The 16,549-nt window shown below is 55.8% G+C and overlaps 1 protein-coding gene across 18 annotated transcripts in view; it reads right to left on the reverse strand.

Moving 5' to 3' along the window:
- Positions 1-16,549, reverse strand: part of Ralgds (ral guanine nucleotide dissociation stimulator) — a 43,279-nt gene that overhangs the window by 10,860 nt on the left and 15,870 nt on the right. For 9 of the 18 annotated variants that reach the window (XM_042275041.2, XM_042275047.2, XM_042275042.2 and 6 more), the window contains exons 2-3: positions 1,968-2,078; positions 400-593 (exon numbers count right to left, since the gene is read on the reverse strand). In XM_042275041.2, coding sequence (XP_042130975.1) covers positions 400-593; positions 1,968-2,078 — 305 coding nt within the window. Of the gene's footprint in view, positions 1-399; positions 594-1,967; positions 2,079-9,666; positions 9,960-15,937; positions 16,144-16,549 lie in introns of those variants that run through there. The other 9 variants (XM_042275045.2, XM_042275044.2, XM_076569126.1 and 6 more) reach the window with 8 other exon arrangements.

Here is a 16,549-nt window from a genome sequence, read left to right on the forward strand (position 1 = left end):
CAGGGACTCTCTGCTCTTGTCACAGAGAAGTGCCTGGCAACACAGCTGTACACAGCAGATGTTTATACACTCAGACACCTCAGCAGACCTGGGCCTCTCAGTCAACTACCACAGGGCCTGCATGTATCTAGGTCAAGGTCCCCCTCCTTTCTAAGTGGGGAACTGTGGAACCCGAGATCCGGTGAAATGGCTTCTCCATGGAAGAAGGGACAGTCATATAAGACCCCATAGGTCTTGACAGCCCAGATGGGTGGCACTGCCAGGGACCGGGTAATCTGTTCCTGACCACAGCCTCTGAGGAGGCTTATCATCAAACTGGGGCTCACAGAGACACAAGGCATGCCCAAGACCCAGCCAAGGGGAAGGAAGGGCGTCCCTGGGTCCGGAGCTGGTGCTCACCTCTTGAAGAGCAGGTCTAGCACCTGCTGGGTGGTGGTGAAGGCTCTGTAGGTGCACAGGAAGATGGTGACGTAGGAAAGGTCACTGCCCTGGAAGGCAGGCACCAGGTGCTCCACCAGCTTCTCCAGAGTGCCGGCCTTCACTGTGCGCACTTTGCAGGTCTCATAGAGGTTCAGGGCCGACTCATTCTCACACTGCGTGAACGAGGGAAAGGCAGTCAGTGGCAGGGCTGTGGTCTCAGGAAGGTGAAGCTCAGATCATCTCCTACACACACTCAGCACAATGTGGGCAACGCTGGGAAAAGAGGGTCTCTGGTAAAGGGTCTCTCATTTTCTTCTTCTCTTTCTTTCTTCCTTTCTTACTTTTTTTTCAGACAGGGTTTCTTTGTATATCTTTGGCTCTCCTGGAACTCACTATGTAGACCAGGCTGGCCTCAAACTCACACCTGCTTCTGCCTCCAGAGTGCTGGGATTAAAGGCATGAGCCACCACCACCACCACCCAGCAAGGGCCTCAGATTTTAAAGCCAAATTTGAGGTGTGGAACCCTTCAGGGTGGTTTCTGAGGTGAGTGACAAGAGTATGTAACATACTGGGGGGGGGGGGTGTTCCAAACCGAATAGCCAATCCTAGAGGTGGAAAGACAGGCTTACTCCAGAGTCAGGGAGTTGGCCAATCAGGACCTAGAACATTCCCTGAACAAGCTCAATGACCACAGAGAAGAATCATGTTGGGATCCAACAGCAACAAAGCTCAGCAGCTGTTGCAAAAGGTTTCTCTTCTGAAATATTAAGTGGCTGGGTCAGGCCCAGCTTCTTAGCTCCAGGGGCCCCGGAGATGTGCTCAGAGACAGCAGTTACAGAGAAGTATATACAAGCTTGCTAATTTTGTCAGCTTGACACAGGCTAGGATCATCTTAGAGGAGGGAACCCCAATTGAGACAATGTTTCCCTAAGACTGCTGGAGATAAGCCTGTAGAGCATTTTCTTAATTAGTGATTAATGTGGGAGGGCCCAGCCCACTGTGGGCGGTGCCATCCCTGGGCTGGTGGTCCTGGGTTCTATAAGAAAGCACAGTGAGCAAGCCAGTAACCAGCACCCCTCTGTGGCCTCTGCTTCAGCTCCTGATGTGAGGTTCCTGCCCTGTTTGGGTTGCTGTCCTGACTTCCTTGAGTAACAGACTATGGATGTAGAAGTGTGAGGCAAACAAACCCTGTCCTCCCCAGCTTGCTTTTGGTCATGGTGTTTCTTCACAGCAATAGTAACCCTAACTAAGACCGTGTACAGGCCTGAACTTCCGTTCTCTGGGGATAAAGGGCAGCCCTCCTATGTGAGAGGATTTGTAAGACTAGGAGAACTGATATCTGGAGACAGTCTTTAAACCCAGCAAAATATTCGAGTATGCATGGCCTTATGGGAAATGAGAAACAAAGTCAATGGTGTCTCCTCTCACTTGTAGGTAGGCAAGTCGGCAGGGCCTTTGTGCATGGGCTGGACTTTGGGGTGGGGGAGGGAAAAGGGAGGGAAGGAGTCTGGCAGGGTCACCCCCCAGGTCTCCTCTCTATACTCACCCCCAGCCAGCGCTGGCCCTTGGTGGCTCCCTGGTGTAGCTGCACCTTGCGCAGGGAGATGGAGTAGATGACCCCGTTGATCAGCTCCTCCCCAATCTCCTGCGTAGAGCTCTGCAAAGACAGGGCCCGCAGCCGGGCCAGGATATCAGGGGTCTGATGCAGGGGGATGGCAGAGACAAGTGGCTCCTAGACCTCCAAGGTGAGGTAAATGGAGAACCCAGGACTCCTTATGACCCAAGGCCAGCACCTCAGGAACCTGCTCCTGCCTAGTACTGTACCACCCCATGCCATTCTCCCTCCAAGACAGGTACTGTTATTCAGCCATTTCGCAGAAGGGTAAGTGGAGATTGAGGCAGGAGTAACTGACCCAAGTCAAACTGTCTTGCGTATATGGCAGAGCCCCCATCTCGAAGTGCCAACACGGTCACAGGTGGCACTGGCCCTCAGGAAAACCTAGTCCCCAGAGCCCAAGGCCCAGGGTCACCCACACCCTCAACTCTCTGCCCGTCCAGTCGGCGGCTTCTGGCTGACCCAGCAGCATCAAGCAGGCAGCATCACGGGTCTAGGGCAGGTGCAGACGCAGGCCGCATCTGAGGCTACTTCCTTCCCCTTCTGCTCATTCATGCTTCTGAGGCCTCTTGGGCAACACGGGATTTCCCGGCTGGCTGTTCTTCCTCATGTGAGTGGGGAACAGCAATAATGCTGAGGTTCCACAAAAGCCCAAATCATGAGGCCTAATTGACAAAGGAGGGGGTCATGTGGCTGCTTCTCAGAGCCCAAAGCAGAAAGTCAATACGCCTCCCCTGGCACCCCAGGATCTCTCTGGCTCCCGCCATCTGGGGACGGGCTAACCTGGGATGGAGGGTAAAGAAACCCCTCTCACAGCTCAGAGAGGGGCCAGCAGGTGCGAGCCTAGCCCAGGGCTATTGCCCCCATACACCCTGCAGGAACCCTGAGGATCACTGTGGGGCCCAGGGGACTCCGGTCAAAGTGCTCACCTACCCGGAGCCCCACTGCAGACCCTCCTCTGGAGGCCAGTGTGATGTGGGCTGTACCCAAGCTCTCGCGTCTGCTATCTACCCTAGAGGGCTCTGGAAACAACTTCTGGAAGTCCACTTCCTCCCACTCTGGGCTTTGAACCAAGGGTGAAGCTGCAGGCACCACACTGGGCTCACCACTGTCTGCCTTCTCTGGAGACAAGGCCAGGCCTGTTTCCTGAAAGTCAGTCAATAACAAGAAGGCTCACGCACCCTAAGCAATCCTGGCCCACAGCCTGGGGGACTTCCCTTCAGAGAGAGACCAGTGACACTCTCATCAGCTCATCCCTGGCCTGATCTAGAAAGTCTTTCAGAAGAGATAAAGGAGACCATGGCCCTGGACCACCCTCGGCCTCCTCAGAGGCTCTCTTGGAAGTCAAGGCTGGAAGAGCCTTCCTTTCCCAAGGAGTCTGACCACATCTGGCGTCAGTGCTGCAAACACCCACGTGGTCAGCATCAGGGAGTCAGGGTCTCACACACAAACCTCCCTCTCCCGCCACACAACACTGGATTTCAGCCCGAGGTGCCCAGCACAGTGCCGGTTTGCAACAGGTTTTCATTGGTGCTCAATGGCCAGAAATGCGTCCTGCCTGGCCAGGCAAACCCACAGGAGGAGCTGGATGCAAGCAGGGCAGCGGCCATTCCTGAGCAGGGCTCAAAAGCAAGCCCTTTCTCAGCCCTGGGCTTCGGCTGACAGCCCAGCAGCTGGCCTGGGCCCTGTGGGAATGTCATGTGATCCCTGCACCCTTCCCCCACCTGAAGGGGGCATTCTGCCAGCTTGTGTGTGTGTGTGTGGGGGGTGCCAACAGGCACTGAGAGCCACACATGCCTTACTCTGGGGAGTCGACACCCGGTTGCACAGCACTCCATTTCCTTCAAGCAACCACAGCAGGAACGAACCAGACCACCCTACGATGCCGAGTGTGGGCACCTTTGCACCACATATCCAGAGAGGACGGAGATGCCCTAGGCCTAGTTAGAAAGCAGCAGAGAAGAGCCCCTCTCCCCAGCCTAAAGATCTGCCCTCACGTCCCTCCAAGGCTGGAAGGGCAGGGACCATGTCACCTAAGGCCATCTTGGGCTACCTTTGTAGCACACAGCCCATGTGGGCAGTACCATGCTCCCAGGAAAACCCGAGCAGACCAGGGAGAAGAGGGGGTAAGCTGGCCTAGTGAACAGCTGAAACAGCAGAAGTGTCTGCCTGCCTGCCTGCCTGGGGCAAGCATCCAGGAGCCTCTGAGCTCCAAGGGAAGAATGCCACATGGTTGGCTGTGTCCTTAGGGAGGATCATCCCTCCCTCCAGCATGTATGTGCAAGCCCCCGCCCCTCCGGCTCTGGGATGAAGTTGGCAGCTGTGGCTCACACACTTGGGTTAGTCACTTGGGGGTGGCAATGTCCCTGGGGGTCCTGTGAGCAACTCCTTCCCCCCATCTCTGTCTCTTGAACATAGCCCAGAGCTCCCAGAATGGGGACAGAAAACATGGCCTGGGTGGTATCCCTGATTAATGTTCTCAGGGTAGCAGGCCCAGCAAGATGTGTGCTCCCAGCTAAAAGAGAGAGCTGCAGGCCAAGCCCACATCAGTAAGTAGCAAGGGGCCCATGGGGACTCCAGGCCTGTCATCTCTCCCTGAAGAGCACTGGGGTGGTGGTGGTGGTGGTGGTGGTGGTGAGTGTCCAGTCAAACACTGGCTGCCTCTGCTTCAGCAGGCCTTGGCAGACATGATAGATCAGAGCACAGGATCACAGCTTCTCTCTGTATGTGCAGAGGCTCAGTCTACTTGGTGGTGCAGGGTGACTCTAAACCTTCAGGGTGATTTCCAAACCCACCTGTACTACTGCCCGGGGCCACCGAGGCACTAGGCCACCCTAGGGCTCTAGCAGGCCCCCTACAGCTCTGGACACACTGAGCCCACAGGACCAGACACATGTACTGTATCTTAGGAAGGGTCTCAAGCCCCAGCTTGGCTCAGTGAGCTAGCCATGGGCCGGGAGAGCAGCAACAGCTGACAGGTGACAGGAGACAGGGTAGGGCTGCAGATGAGTAAGAGCAGCCGACAATACCTAGTACACCATATGAGCTGGTGACCCATGAGAGCCACACCTGTCAGAGGCCCGCCCACCTGGGACTACTGGACCCAGATGGCAGCTCCCTCAGAGTCCTGGACCTTGAATGGAGCTTCCAGAAGAGGGAGGGAGCAGTCGCATACTGGCTGCCAATCTCAGGGTGTCCTCTCCATGGTGGGAGAGCACACTTCCCACTTTAGAGGTGGAAACCAGGGCCCAGGGGAGGAGCCAAACAGTGCCCACGACTCAAGCCCAGGCCCTGGTTCAGCTCTGAGACCATAAGCCTCCCATCCCAGGTCCAGCACTGGGTGGACAGCCTGGATGCTAAGCCCTCATAGCATCCCTAGGTAATCCCCAAGCCCACAGCCTACAGAGGCGGCCTCAGCTGGGGACTACCCAAGGTGCCTGATTGCCGTGGCAGCGAGGGAGCACCAAGACCTCAGAAAGTCAAGTCTTGGGCTCAGCCTGTGCAGAGCTCTCACAGAGTCAGATTCAGGTCCCCAGGAACCCTCCCTGTCAGCCTGAGTCTAGCTATTGGCTAAGTTAGCATTTCAGGAAGGAAAACTGAGCTCAACCGGGGGAGGGGAGACCCACTCCTTCAGCCCAGTAAACCCATAGCTCTGTCCACCTGGTCCTGCTGTCCATTTGCAACTGGCTCTTATCACAAAATGGCCACTGTTGGCCAGGCCTGGGAGGGGGCATGGCCTGGTCCTCACAGGGCGTAAACGTTCAGACCCACACCACTGACCATGACCATGCCACCCCGGTTACTCGGGCACTTCTTGTACCAGGTCCTTTGTACACTTAGTGCGTGTGACTCTCCAGTACGCTGCCTGGCGGGTGAGGGAACAGCCAGGGAGGGAGGGACAGGCAGAGGCCGACTCAGGTAGAGTCAGGAAAGGATTTGATCCCTGGCCTGGAGGGGCACACCCAGAGCTGGCTGCTGCTTCTACCAGAGGCACACCACCAGGGCAGGGTCCAGCCTGGTCACACAGATGCAGGGGAGGGGCTGGAGACAGAGATGAATCCCTCAGGCTACACAGCAAGTGGGAAGAGAGCCAGGCAGCCAGTGGTTTCTCACCTGCACCTCTGAGCAAAGGCTTAAGGACATGTCCTGGGGGGAACGCCTGTGATGCCACGCTGAGGCCAGCTGCAAGTGCCTGGCCACATGTCCCAGGAGCCCAGACAGTCAGGAGGCTTGGGCTTTGTCACCAGGTCAGAAAAGCTAGCTATGGCCCCGGCCAGGCTCTGTGGACTGCACTTGTCAGTCTGTCGGCCTCCACTCGGTCCACTCCAGAACCCAAAGAGTACCCAGCATCGTGCCCATTTTACAGATGAAGAAAACCCTGGGACTCAGAGGAGCCACGCTGGCATTCCAGCACAGCTGCCTTCCCCACCAAGCTCAGGCTCTGCACCTCTGGGTTCCAAAGGGAAGAACACCTGCAGGGGTGACTGCAGGACACCAGCTGCAGGCAAAGGCATCCGAGGGAGGGGACAGTGCCAACAGAATACCCATGGCCCGGCAGTTCTGGTCCCTGTGCCCTGCTCTGTGAGCGGCCCGCAGGCCGTCCTTTCTCCAGAGAACTGAATTTGCTCGGGGCCTCAGTTCCTATATTAGAAAGCAACCAATCTCAATCTCTCACTCTCACTGGGCTGGGGAGGCTGGGTTCCTTGGAGTGTATGCCTGATAACATAGCACTTGTGAGTGCATCAGAAGTCCAATCCCAGGGCAGGTGCCAAACTAAGACCTTCAGAGTGCAGTCTTCTGGAACCCCCTCCACAACCCACAGGCCTGAAAACTGTCTGGCCGCCTCACGGAGAGTCAGCCCCTGTTCTTGCCCTGCTAGCAATCAGGTTTCTCCTGCTCCAGAGCTGCCCTGAGGCTCCCAGGAAATGGGCCAGCAGGTCTCTCTCAATGTCCCGGACTGGAGACAGAGGACCAGTACCAGACTGGCCTGGGCCTCCTCATCCTCTTCTACTGTGCCTCTCAGTAAAGCAACAGAGGGGCAAGGGGGTCCTGGGGGCCTAGCAGTGACGGCCAGTCCCTTCCTGAATATAACAGGCCCTAAAGTTCCTGGAGGCTGCCCTTTCAGAGTTAGCCAGGAAGTTCCTCTGAAAGATTATCTTGTACACACACACACACACACACACACACACACACACACATACACACACACACACCTACCTATGTCTTCAGTGTCAAGGGAACAAAAGCGCCCTGGGGTAGGTTAAGGGCTGCACACTGTGTGATCAAGAGACCAGACAGCCCAGAGGGAGAAGTCCTCGCTTCACTGTGCCCAACCCACACGGCCTTCAGGCTTCACAGGCTAGCTGCCAAAGTGAGAAGCCGGCCTGGCCTCTGCCTCTGCAGTTCACCAGCCTATTGACTCTGTGCAATCTAATTAGTTGTTTCATCTGTCAAATGGGCTATTAATAGCCCTGACCACCCCCCCAGGACAAAATACATGCAAATTATCTAGCCCAGGCCCTTCCACCAAGCCCCTGGCTGCTAGCTATTATGCTAAGCTCCTGGTCCCACTGTCCCCAGGGTCTCCAAATGTGAGGCACTTCCACCTTCCCCTAGACCCTCAATAAGCCTTCCCATCTCACCTGGCCAGGGCCAAGCCCCACCCCCAGCTTCTGCTGGCTTCCACTGTCCACTAGCTGTCTCTGCCTTGTCCTGCTTCCAGCTCTTACAGGCAGCAGGCACCCCACCCACAAACCTCAGGCAGCCCAGCTTGTGCTCAAGTCCTGTCTGTGACCCTTCCTGACAGCGTATTTATCTAGGTCAAGGACTTCACCTCTCTGTCCTCCAGTCTCTTAGCAGATAGTGTTGGCATCTGAACTGGAGGCCTGTGTAAGCCAGGAAGAACCCGGTACTGGTGCCTGCTGCCTGTAAATGCTACAGATCCGCAAATCACCCTCGCCAGGTTAAAGCTGAAACCTGCCTGTCACAGAAGCATAGACCTCATGACCTCCAAAAAGCACAGACTGGGTCAGGTCAAGCTAGGTCAGTGGTGGCTTGACTTAGAGTTGAGATGACAGGCAGATGCCCAGATGTATGAGGACATCTGGCAAGCCCAGGGCTGGTGGAAACAATGATGGAAGAGGAAAGACAGAGGCTGGTGTTTTCCAGAGAACGCAGGGACCTCAAGCGGGGTCAGCTTCACTTCTGGACCTGGGACTGCCACCAGGAAATCAGCCCCAGGATGGGGATGGGAGGGAATTATTGGCAAAACAGACAGGGACTTCCCTGCCCCCTCCCCCAGACAAATGCTAAGTGGTCATTGTGTTTAGTTTCCGGCCGTGGCCTCCTCTCCTGCCAGGACCCTGGTTTTCCTGCCCCAGCCAGAAGCTTCCCTTCTGATTTCTAAACAGTGCCGAGGCTGCAGGACGGACAGCACAGAGGCCTGGAGGGGAGGGGCCGGGGGGCAGCTACAGCAGCAACCTGCGCAGGGCACAACCTTCCTCCAAGCGCTGGCTTCTCAGGGGTGTCGAGCCAGAGAGAAGCCTGAGCCCCCTCCCCCCATGAGTGATCAGGCCAGACCCTTCCAGCACACAAAGCCTGAGGCTCTGCCAGACATAATGAAAGCCAGCTGAGCGCAGGGCTGGTGGCAGGCCGCCCACCACCATGCTCCCTGGAGTCCCTCCCCAGCCGCCATGAGGATGAGACCACTGGGTGAATGAGATGCCTGGCTTGGACACCTGCCAAGCTTGGGAGGCCTCCCAGGCCTGGGGGTTCCCTGACCAAAAGTTCCCAAGTTGGGCACAGAAAGTATGCTTTGTTCAGGCCTTCTCTAGGCAGAGCAGGATTAGGGACTGCCTCAGGATTCCACTACCTCCGGGGCACGGTGGCAGGTGCACACGAAGGTGGGAGGCAGAGGCCCTGGCCAGGACGCACTGAAACAGGCCCCTACCCTCACCTGTCACTCCCACCTCTGCCGCGCCTAAAGGCAAAGGGGCTCCCTTCTCTGAATCTATCCAAACTCTTACAAAGTCAGGGTGTTGGCACATTTTCTAATCAGGCAGAAATGAATCACAGGTCACAGTGAAGCCCTGTCCTCTCACTGCCTGGACACCTGGTTCCACAAGGTGGAGATCAGTCTCCATCCCGACCCCTCTTCCTTCCATTGCCCCCTCTGAGTAGCCTTGATGTTCCCGGATCATCAGACCTATGTCTGACTCAGTGATGGCCATCCAGAGGCCCCAGAGGTCCCACTCACCTCTGGAGAGTCTAGGACTGTGCCAACTAGTGCTGGTCCCATTGTATTATGTGTCCTCCTCGTGTCTGCAAGTCCCATTAACAGGGGTGTGAAAGGAGGCCAGGCCCTTGTGGTTAGAGCATTCACGCACCACGGATGTAAACAGTGACAGCGCCCGCAAGGCTTAAAAGTCTGCCTGATTGCAGAGATTGGGGCTGTCACACTTGGGATGGGTGGGATCAGGCACTGGGGTAAATTGAGGGGGACACGGAAATCCAGCTCAGGGTGTGCTGTAAATTGTGATGCCCAACTTGCTGCCCTGGGGCTCGTGCAGCAGGAAGATTTCTGCGAAAGGAACCACACCCCCACCCCTACCCCCCACCCCCGCTCACCCACCTCTAGGCGCGGCAGATCCGGGTCTAGCTGAGTGAAGCTATGCAACACCACGGGACAGCTGTCCGGGACGCCCACCTCCAGGCGTACGGCATCCCACACGCTGCGGCTGCGCCGGGAGCCGGGAAACAACGGCTCGGCGCCCCCTACGGGCCCGGCCGTCTCGGCCCACATGCGCTGCACCATGGATGGCTCTCGGCGGCGAGGGCGGCCGGTGGGCCGCGAGACCCGGGGCGGCGCGGGCGCGGGGCCGGCCCAGCGCGGCTCGGCGCTGCCTGCCGCTTTGCACCCGCTGCCCGCTGCCCGGCCCCGCTGATGTCAGCTGGGGGCGGGGTCCGAGGAAGGGGCGTGGTCTCCGAGGGGCGTGTCATCACAAACCGCCTCTAAGTTGTTGGCCAGCTGGGTGAATATGGCAAGCACGTGCAGTCAGAGTGTCGTGTGGGCGTGCCAGAACTGGAATTCCCAAGAATTTCAGTTACCACACCCCCTAGCTCTACTGTAGCCTCAGTTTCTTCAACTGGAAAGTATGGGTAATGAAAATGACTTCCTGCAAGAGTATGACCGTGAGGATGTCATGAGGTCACTGGCTATGTGCTCATATACCAGAGCACGGGGAAGGGTAACCCTGAGTATTGGGCTGAGTGTCCGGGAGGGGGCTGGCGTCCAGCACAAGCCCCACTGGGAGAGGAGACAGCTTTCAGCCTCAGCACCAACCACCACAGCCATGCACAAACTAGATGGGACCTACTGTATAAAAGAAATTGCTACCTCTGGGTGAGGCTGTATACCGTTTTGTTTTTCCAAGACAGAGTCTCTGTGTAGCCCTGGCTGTCCTGGAACTCACAGAGATCCACCTGCTTCTAACTCTTGAGTGCTGGAAGTAAAAGCGTGGACCACCACACCCGGCTGAGGCTGCATGCTTTTAAAAGGCTTGTTTACTTTATGTGTATGATCATTTTTCATGCATGTGTGTACACTGCAGGAGTGCCTGGTGCCTGAGTGGAACAACAGAGGGCACTGTGAGCCATGTGGGTGCTGGTAACTGAACCCAGGTCCCCAGGAAGAACAGTAAGCGCTCTTAACTCCTGAGCCGTCTCTCCAGCCCCAAGGCTTAAATTTTCTCTGAATTTTCAAATTGTCCTAAAGTATTTTTATGAGCAAGCTCCAGTGATAAATATGGTTTAAGAAAAAGATAGGCAGGTTTGGCTTGGGGTGGAGATCCCCTAAGGCTGCTCAGAAGCCTCAGGGGCCCTGCCTTGCCTCCAGGGAAGGCCAACTGCCCTGGTGTATCACAGGAGGGTAGTGGCTTCCATACTTCCTGTGGGCTTCTCCCAAACCCCAATGCTGCCCCAAGGACCCAGCACCAGTTGAGCTTTGTTGCCTGTTCCTGCTCTCTTCTGTTCTGATCTCTCTCTCCCACTGGTTTTTTTGAGACAGGGTTTCTCTGTGTAGCCTGCCTCCTGAGTGCTAGCATTAAAGGCATGAGCCATCCACTGCCTGGCTTATCTTTTTCTAAGGGCAGCTTCTCTCCGATTCTTACTTCTGAGGCACCACCCCTCCAGCCTCAGGGGGTTAATCCCACTGCAGCCTCCTGTGGCAGATGGGCCGCCTTCTGTCTCACTATTACTTGGGATGGACACTGGCAGAGCAGTGGAGGTCCCATTCGTCTTTTGGTTGGCGCTCACCTGTTTTACCAAGTTCCTTTCCTGTCTTGTTCTGCACTGCTGCATCTTTCCTCCTGGAAAGCCTGTTCATGGATACCACACATGTAGATACAGATATACAGACATACACATGTACAGGCAGACACACAGAGACATAGCCACACAGACAGACATACAGATGCACAGAAACCCCTAGGGCCCATGGTCCAACAGCCCTGACCCCCTTTCACCTATGCGTCCTCCTGTCCTTTGTGAAGAGAAGAAGGCTGGCAGACAGCACACTCTGCCTGGTGCCCTAGACCCTGCAGGGCTCATACCCTTAGCATCCTCAGCACCGCCTGTGACTTTCTAGATGCTTCCCAGCAAGCAAAGCCCTCCCCAGGGCCTCATAAGCTTTCCCTCATGATCAGCCCCAAGCTACAGGGTAGCTCCTTTACCAAGGGCAGGCCTAGGAGAGGGATAAGGACAGCATGTGACGTGAGACTAGAGAACACAAGGCACAAAGTGAGCAACCCCTACCTAAACCTAACCGCCATTGAGGGAACAGGGGTCAGAAGGACACACTGGACAGACCACCAGCCTACAACCTATGGAAATACAGCCTGTAGGACAGGTAGACGGGCTTTTGTTTTTCCAACAAATCTGAGGGTTGGGGGTACACAAAAAGAAGAGAGGCCAGCTTTTCGAACAAAGCGGCTGTTAAGTACCCAAGGCTCCCCTCTTACTTGAGGGCGATGTATTCTAAGATGCCCAGCAGGATCCTTAAACAAGGATAACAGTGAACTGTGTTTGAGACCACAGTGGCTGGTGCAGTGACCCAGACAGCCAAGTGGCTACAGTGGGCAAAGGGGTGATTTCTCACTGGGGTTGGGGTGTGGAGATGAAAGGCTCAACTTCATTACGGTACTCAGAGCACCAAGAGATTTAATTTTATTTCTAGAATTGTCCACTTAATATTTTCAGAGCAGGGTTGATCTCAGGTAGCTGAAGACTACTGGATATTGATGGCATTGGACATTGTTTCTTTTTTTCTTTTTCTTTTTCTGGGGGGGGGGGGCTATGAGACAGCTCTGGCTGGCCTGGAACTCAAGAGATCCGCCTGCCTCTGCCTCCTGAGTGCTGGGATTAAAGGCGTGTGCCACCACCACCTGGCTGGACATGGACATCATTTCTTAGCTGCCACTATGCTATGGTGGGTCACCATATGAGTTGTATGGCTGGATCCATGTACCTGGGATTTGTGGGTGAACTGATCTTGTTAAAGCTTTATGCCATTTTCTCTACCCTGCGTCTATTTGGGATTTTCCATAGTGTAAGTTAAAAGAACAAAAGGGGCTTGGGTGGAGAATCACTCTCTAAGGCTCCTGGGGCTCCCAGCAGCCACTGAGGGAAGGCCACAAGCTTTAGACCTGGTGATAGTGACCCTGGGCTAGGTTTGAGCCATTTCCTACATGCTTCATTCATTCTGCCCAGTCACTTACACAATCCTTACAGTAGAACTGGATGGAGATCCTGCTTTGGACTCAGGCAGTGGGCACCTGAGAAACTGAGTCCCGATGCCCACATGTCCGTGAGAAAGGCTGGGGCAGCCCCAGTGACCCTGGGTGAGTCTTAACACTTGGGGTATTAGAGAACATTCCCCTCCTCTGAAAGGAGGCGTATGTGGAACTGGTATCTCTCCCCCTTCCTCACCCTGCTCCCAGTCTTCCTGGAAATGCATCTGCCCCCACTGGGGGCACAAAAAGCTCCTCGAGAACAATGCTGACCTTCCACTGTCGGATGCTCCTCGGAGAGAAAGGCTTTGAACTGACGGAGACTAGAAGCAAGCCAAGTGTGGCTCACATGTGTGTTTTGTTTGGACTGCAAAGTGTTTTTACAGTTTTGAGCCAACAGTAAAAGGTCAGGTGATTTCACATAAAAATCCAAATTTCAGGCTTCTCCTGTAGCTCTGGGTGACCCACCCACACCAGCTGTGATCAGAGGCATGCACTCTGAGCTTGCCACAGACCCCTGGACACCATCCCTGGTTTATGAGAAAGGTGTGTCCAGGCCAAATTGTTGTGGTCTCTTTTCTCCCTGCCCCCACACCATCCCTGATTCCCTGATAAATGAGCCTCTCCAAGTTCCCATCTGCACAACTGCCTAGGGTCCCAGGGTCTGGGCTTCCCCTCACTAGGACAAACATGAGCCCTCCTCACCCAGTGTTGGGGAGCAGTCACTCGTGCCTTTCAGCACCTAGGCTGCCCCTGCACTGGCTCCCGGGGGCGCAGGTCCGTGACTGCTGAGCAGCACACAGGCCAAAGCCAGACTGGACACCAGACAATGTCAGGGCAACCACAGACATGAGCCAACACCTCTTCACACCTGGACTGGGCCACAGCCAGTGAGGGCAGCAGCCAGGCTGGGCCCTGGTGGAAATCCTTTTGTCTCTTGTCTAGGCACAGTGACACATGCCTGTAATCCCGGCACTGGGGAGGCTGAGGCTAGAAAACTATGGCTTTGGGACCAGCCTAGGCTACAGAGCAAGACTCTGCCCCAAAACAACAGAAAACTTCACCCCTGGCTGGCAGGTAAAAACTTGCCCACCCATCTCTTGTTCTACATTAGAGTCCATGGAGGAAGGACACAGCGAGGGTGTGGCCAGGCCCAGGTCCTCTGTCATTTCCCGACTAGACTAGAGCATCATCATTCCTGGCCTGCCTGGGTTCTGGGGTGGCCCTACGTGGGTGTGTGAGCACACACCTTGGCGGGAAGTGACGCACCTGGGCCAGAGTGGGTGCAGCTAGCACAGGGGGACAGGCCTGCCTCTATCCTGTGCCCCCTGTAGCCTCCAGGGGCCTCCCCACACATCGAGGTGGGAACTTCAGTATCTACCTCCACAGGAGGTCTCACTGGATGGAAGGATGTGACATCGTTCCTAGACATCTCTGACCTCACGCCGAGTAACCGCTCAAGGAAAACCGGAACAAGGCCGGCCTGATGTTCAGTGGATGCAGGGCTTGCTGCCAGACAGTGCAAACATGACCATCTGAGTGTGATCCCTGGAATCCACTCCGAGTCTGAAGGAGAGCCCAACTCCAGCAAGCTGTCCCCTCACCTCTACACATGCACTGCGGTATGCGGCCCACACACATCATACACACATGCGCACACATGATAACAATTAATAAGGGGGAATGAAGAGACTACTCAATTGTTAAACTCTGGCAGAGGACCTGAGTTCAGTTCTCTACAGGGAATCTGACACCTGTGATGTCAAATGGACATACCCACATGCAGACACACACATCTAACTATAATTAAAAATAATAAAAAATTGTTTGTGCACACATGCACACACACACACACACACACACACACACACACTAAACAAATGTTAAACAAAACAAATGTTAACTAAACAAATGTTAAAAAAAAAAAAAAAAAGTTCTCCAAATCTGGGGCAATGGAAATGGCCCACATAAGGACACATGAGTTCTGAATCAGCCTCACTGGGTCTCACTGGGCCCTGCAAGTGGGTGCTCTAGACTGTGGCTCTCTGTCCCAACAATTCAATTCCAATTTGGGAGCACTCAGGGTAGCAAAGAGCAGTCTGCTTGGTACCATGAGGAGTGTTATTCTTGGAGCAAGAACCAAGGCCACCCTGATGACTGCCCCCAGTCACAAAATGCCCACTGCAGACCACCCCTGAGGAGTCATCAACAACACTAACGCTGCATGTGCCACCTGAGGTAGATGGAGGCAGAGGAGAGAGCTCGGGGGGGGGGGGGGGGGACATAAACACGCAGAAACGGAGTCGAGACTCAAAGCTGAGCCCCAGACAGAGAGCCGGAGAGAGGGACAGTCAGAGGGAAGACCGAGGGATAAGCTCTCGGGCCCTCTGTGAGCTGCTTGGAGCAGTCAGGGGAGCCACTGAGCACACACGGCAGATGAAGGCTCCAACTGTCCCATGTGTCCCACAGCCTCATCGGTCCCCCAGCCTGGTAACCAGGAGGCAGTGACGTCTGTCCCATAGCAGAGAAGTGCCCATCACAGTCCAGAGAGGCCCTGCCATCAGACACCCACTCTCTCCCCTTCCCTGGAGGGTGGTCAGCAGGCTGCCAGCCTGCCCTCCTCTTACACACTCAGCCAAGTGCCAAGTGGGAAGTGTCCTGAGGAACTGGAACCAGCTCTGGGCCCCACTGCCTGCTCTAGGTCTTGAGTCACCTCTCCGAGTCTCAGTTTTTCTCCCAGAAAACGGAGACACTAAGCAAACAGTGGCACAGACAGACCAGCCGGCGTTCAGAGTCCCGGGAGCACAGACGGTGAGACACCAGAGCCCATGTAATCCAAGAAGCACCATCCCACACAAGCTGCCGGGACAGGTCCCAGACATGCCGTCCGCTGTGGCCGGGGACAGGTGGCCGGCCAGAGCTCACACAGGTACCGTGGGCACAGCACCCCAACCTCTGTGCTGACACTGGGTAAGGAGACAGAGCCTCCCTCCCTGTGCTTCTCACCAAACTCCTTCAACCAGTTCTGACAAGGAGCGTAAGGAGCCCTGAGGTGCCATCTCCCACAGCCCGGCCCAGGCCTTGGCTGTGACCTGACAGCCTTTCCCAAACACTCACCTCGGTAGTGGGTGCCAGCAGGGGTGTCGGCCAAGGTGTCGGACTGGGGGTGCGGACAGTGGTGTGGCGGGCAACAGCCCACCGCCTGGCAGTCACCACTGAGACACAGGCAAAGAACACTGAGCCCTTCCTCCCCCTGGGCAGAGCGGGCCTGGCATGGACCCGGTCTGCTTCCCGGGCCATGGCAGGGTGGGAACCCAGTGGGGGAGTGGGCTCTTTGGCAGGCTTTTGGATAGTGTGCCTGCTGCCTGCCTGCCCCAGTGGAGCTGAGCACCAGGAGTGCCAAGGCCTGCTGTCACCTGCATGGCTGTCATACCTGCTGCTGTGACGGGCAGGGCCAGGAATTCCCGCTTGTACCAGGCCACAGGGCAAGCAAGGATGAGTGGCCAAGGCTCTGTTCTGGGCTGGCCCAGTAGCTCTAGTCTGAACCTACACCCCTTAGGTGGACCAGATCTCTCCTCAACCCCCCTCCCCCAAGACCTCATTCCTACTGATCTCCCTTGGGGGCCTGAAGTCTCCACACTGGGATCAAATCAGCCCTGTCAGGAGGGGCAGAGTCACCAAGTAAGCACAGCCAGGTCTATGGGAGGCAGCATGGAAGCCATGCTTACT

Source organism: Peromyscus maniculatus, chromosome 4, assembly GCF_049852395.1.
Source record: "Peromyscus maniculatus bairdii isolate BWxNUB_F1_BW_parent chromosome 4, HU_Pman_BW_mat_3.1, whole genome shotgun sequence".
In the NCBI taxonomy this organism is placed as follows: Eukaryota; Metazoa; Chordata; class Mammalia; order Rodentia; family Cricetidae; genus Peromyscus; species Peromyscus maniculatus.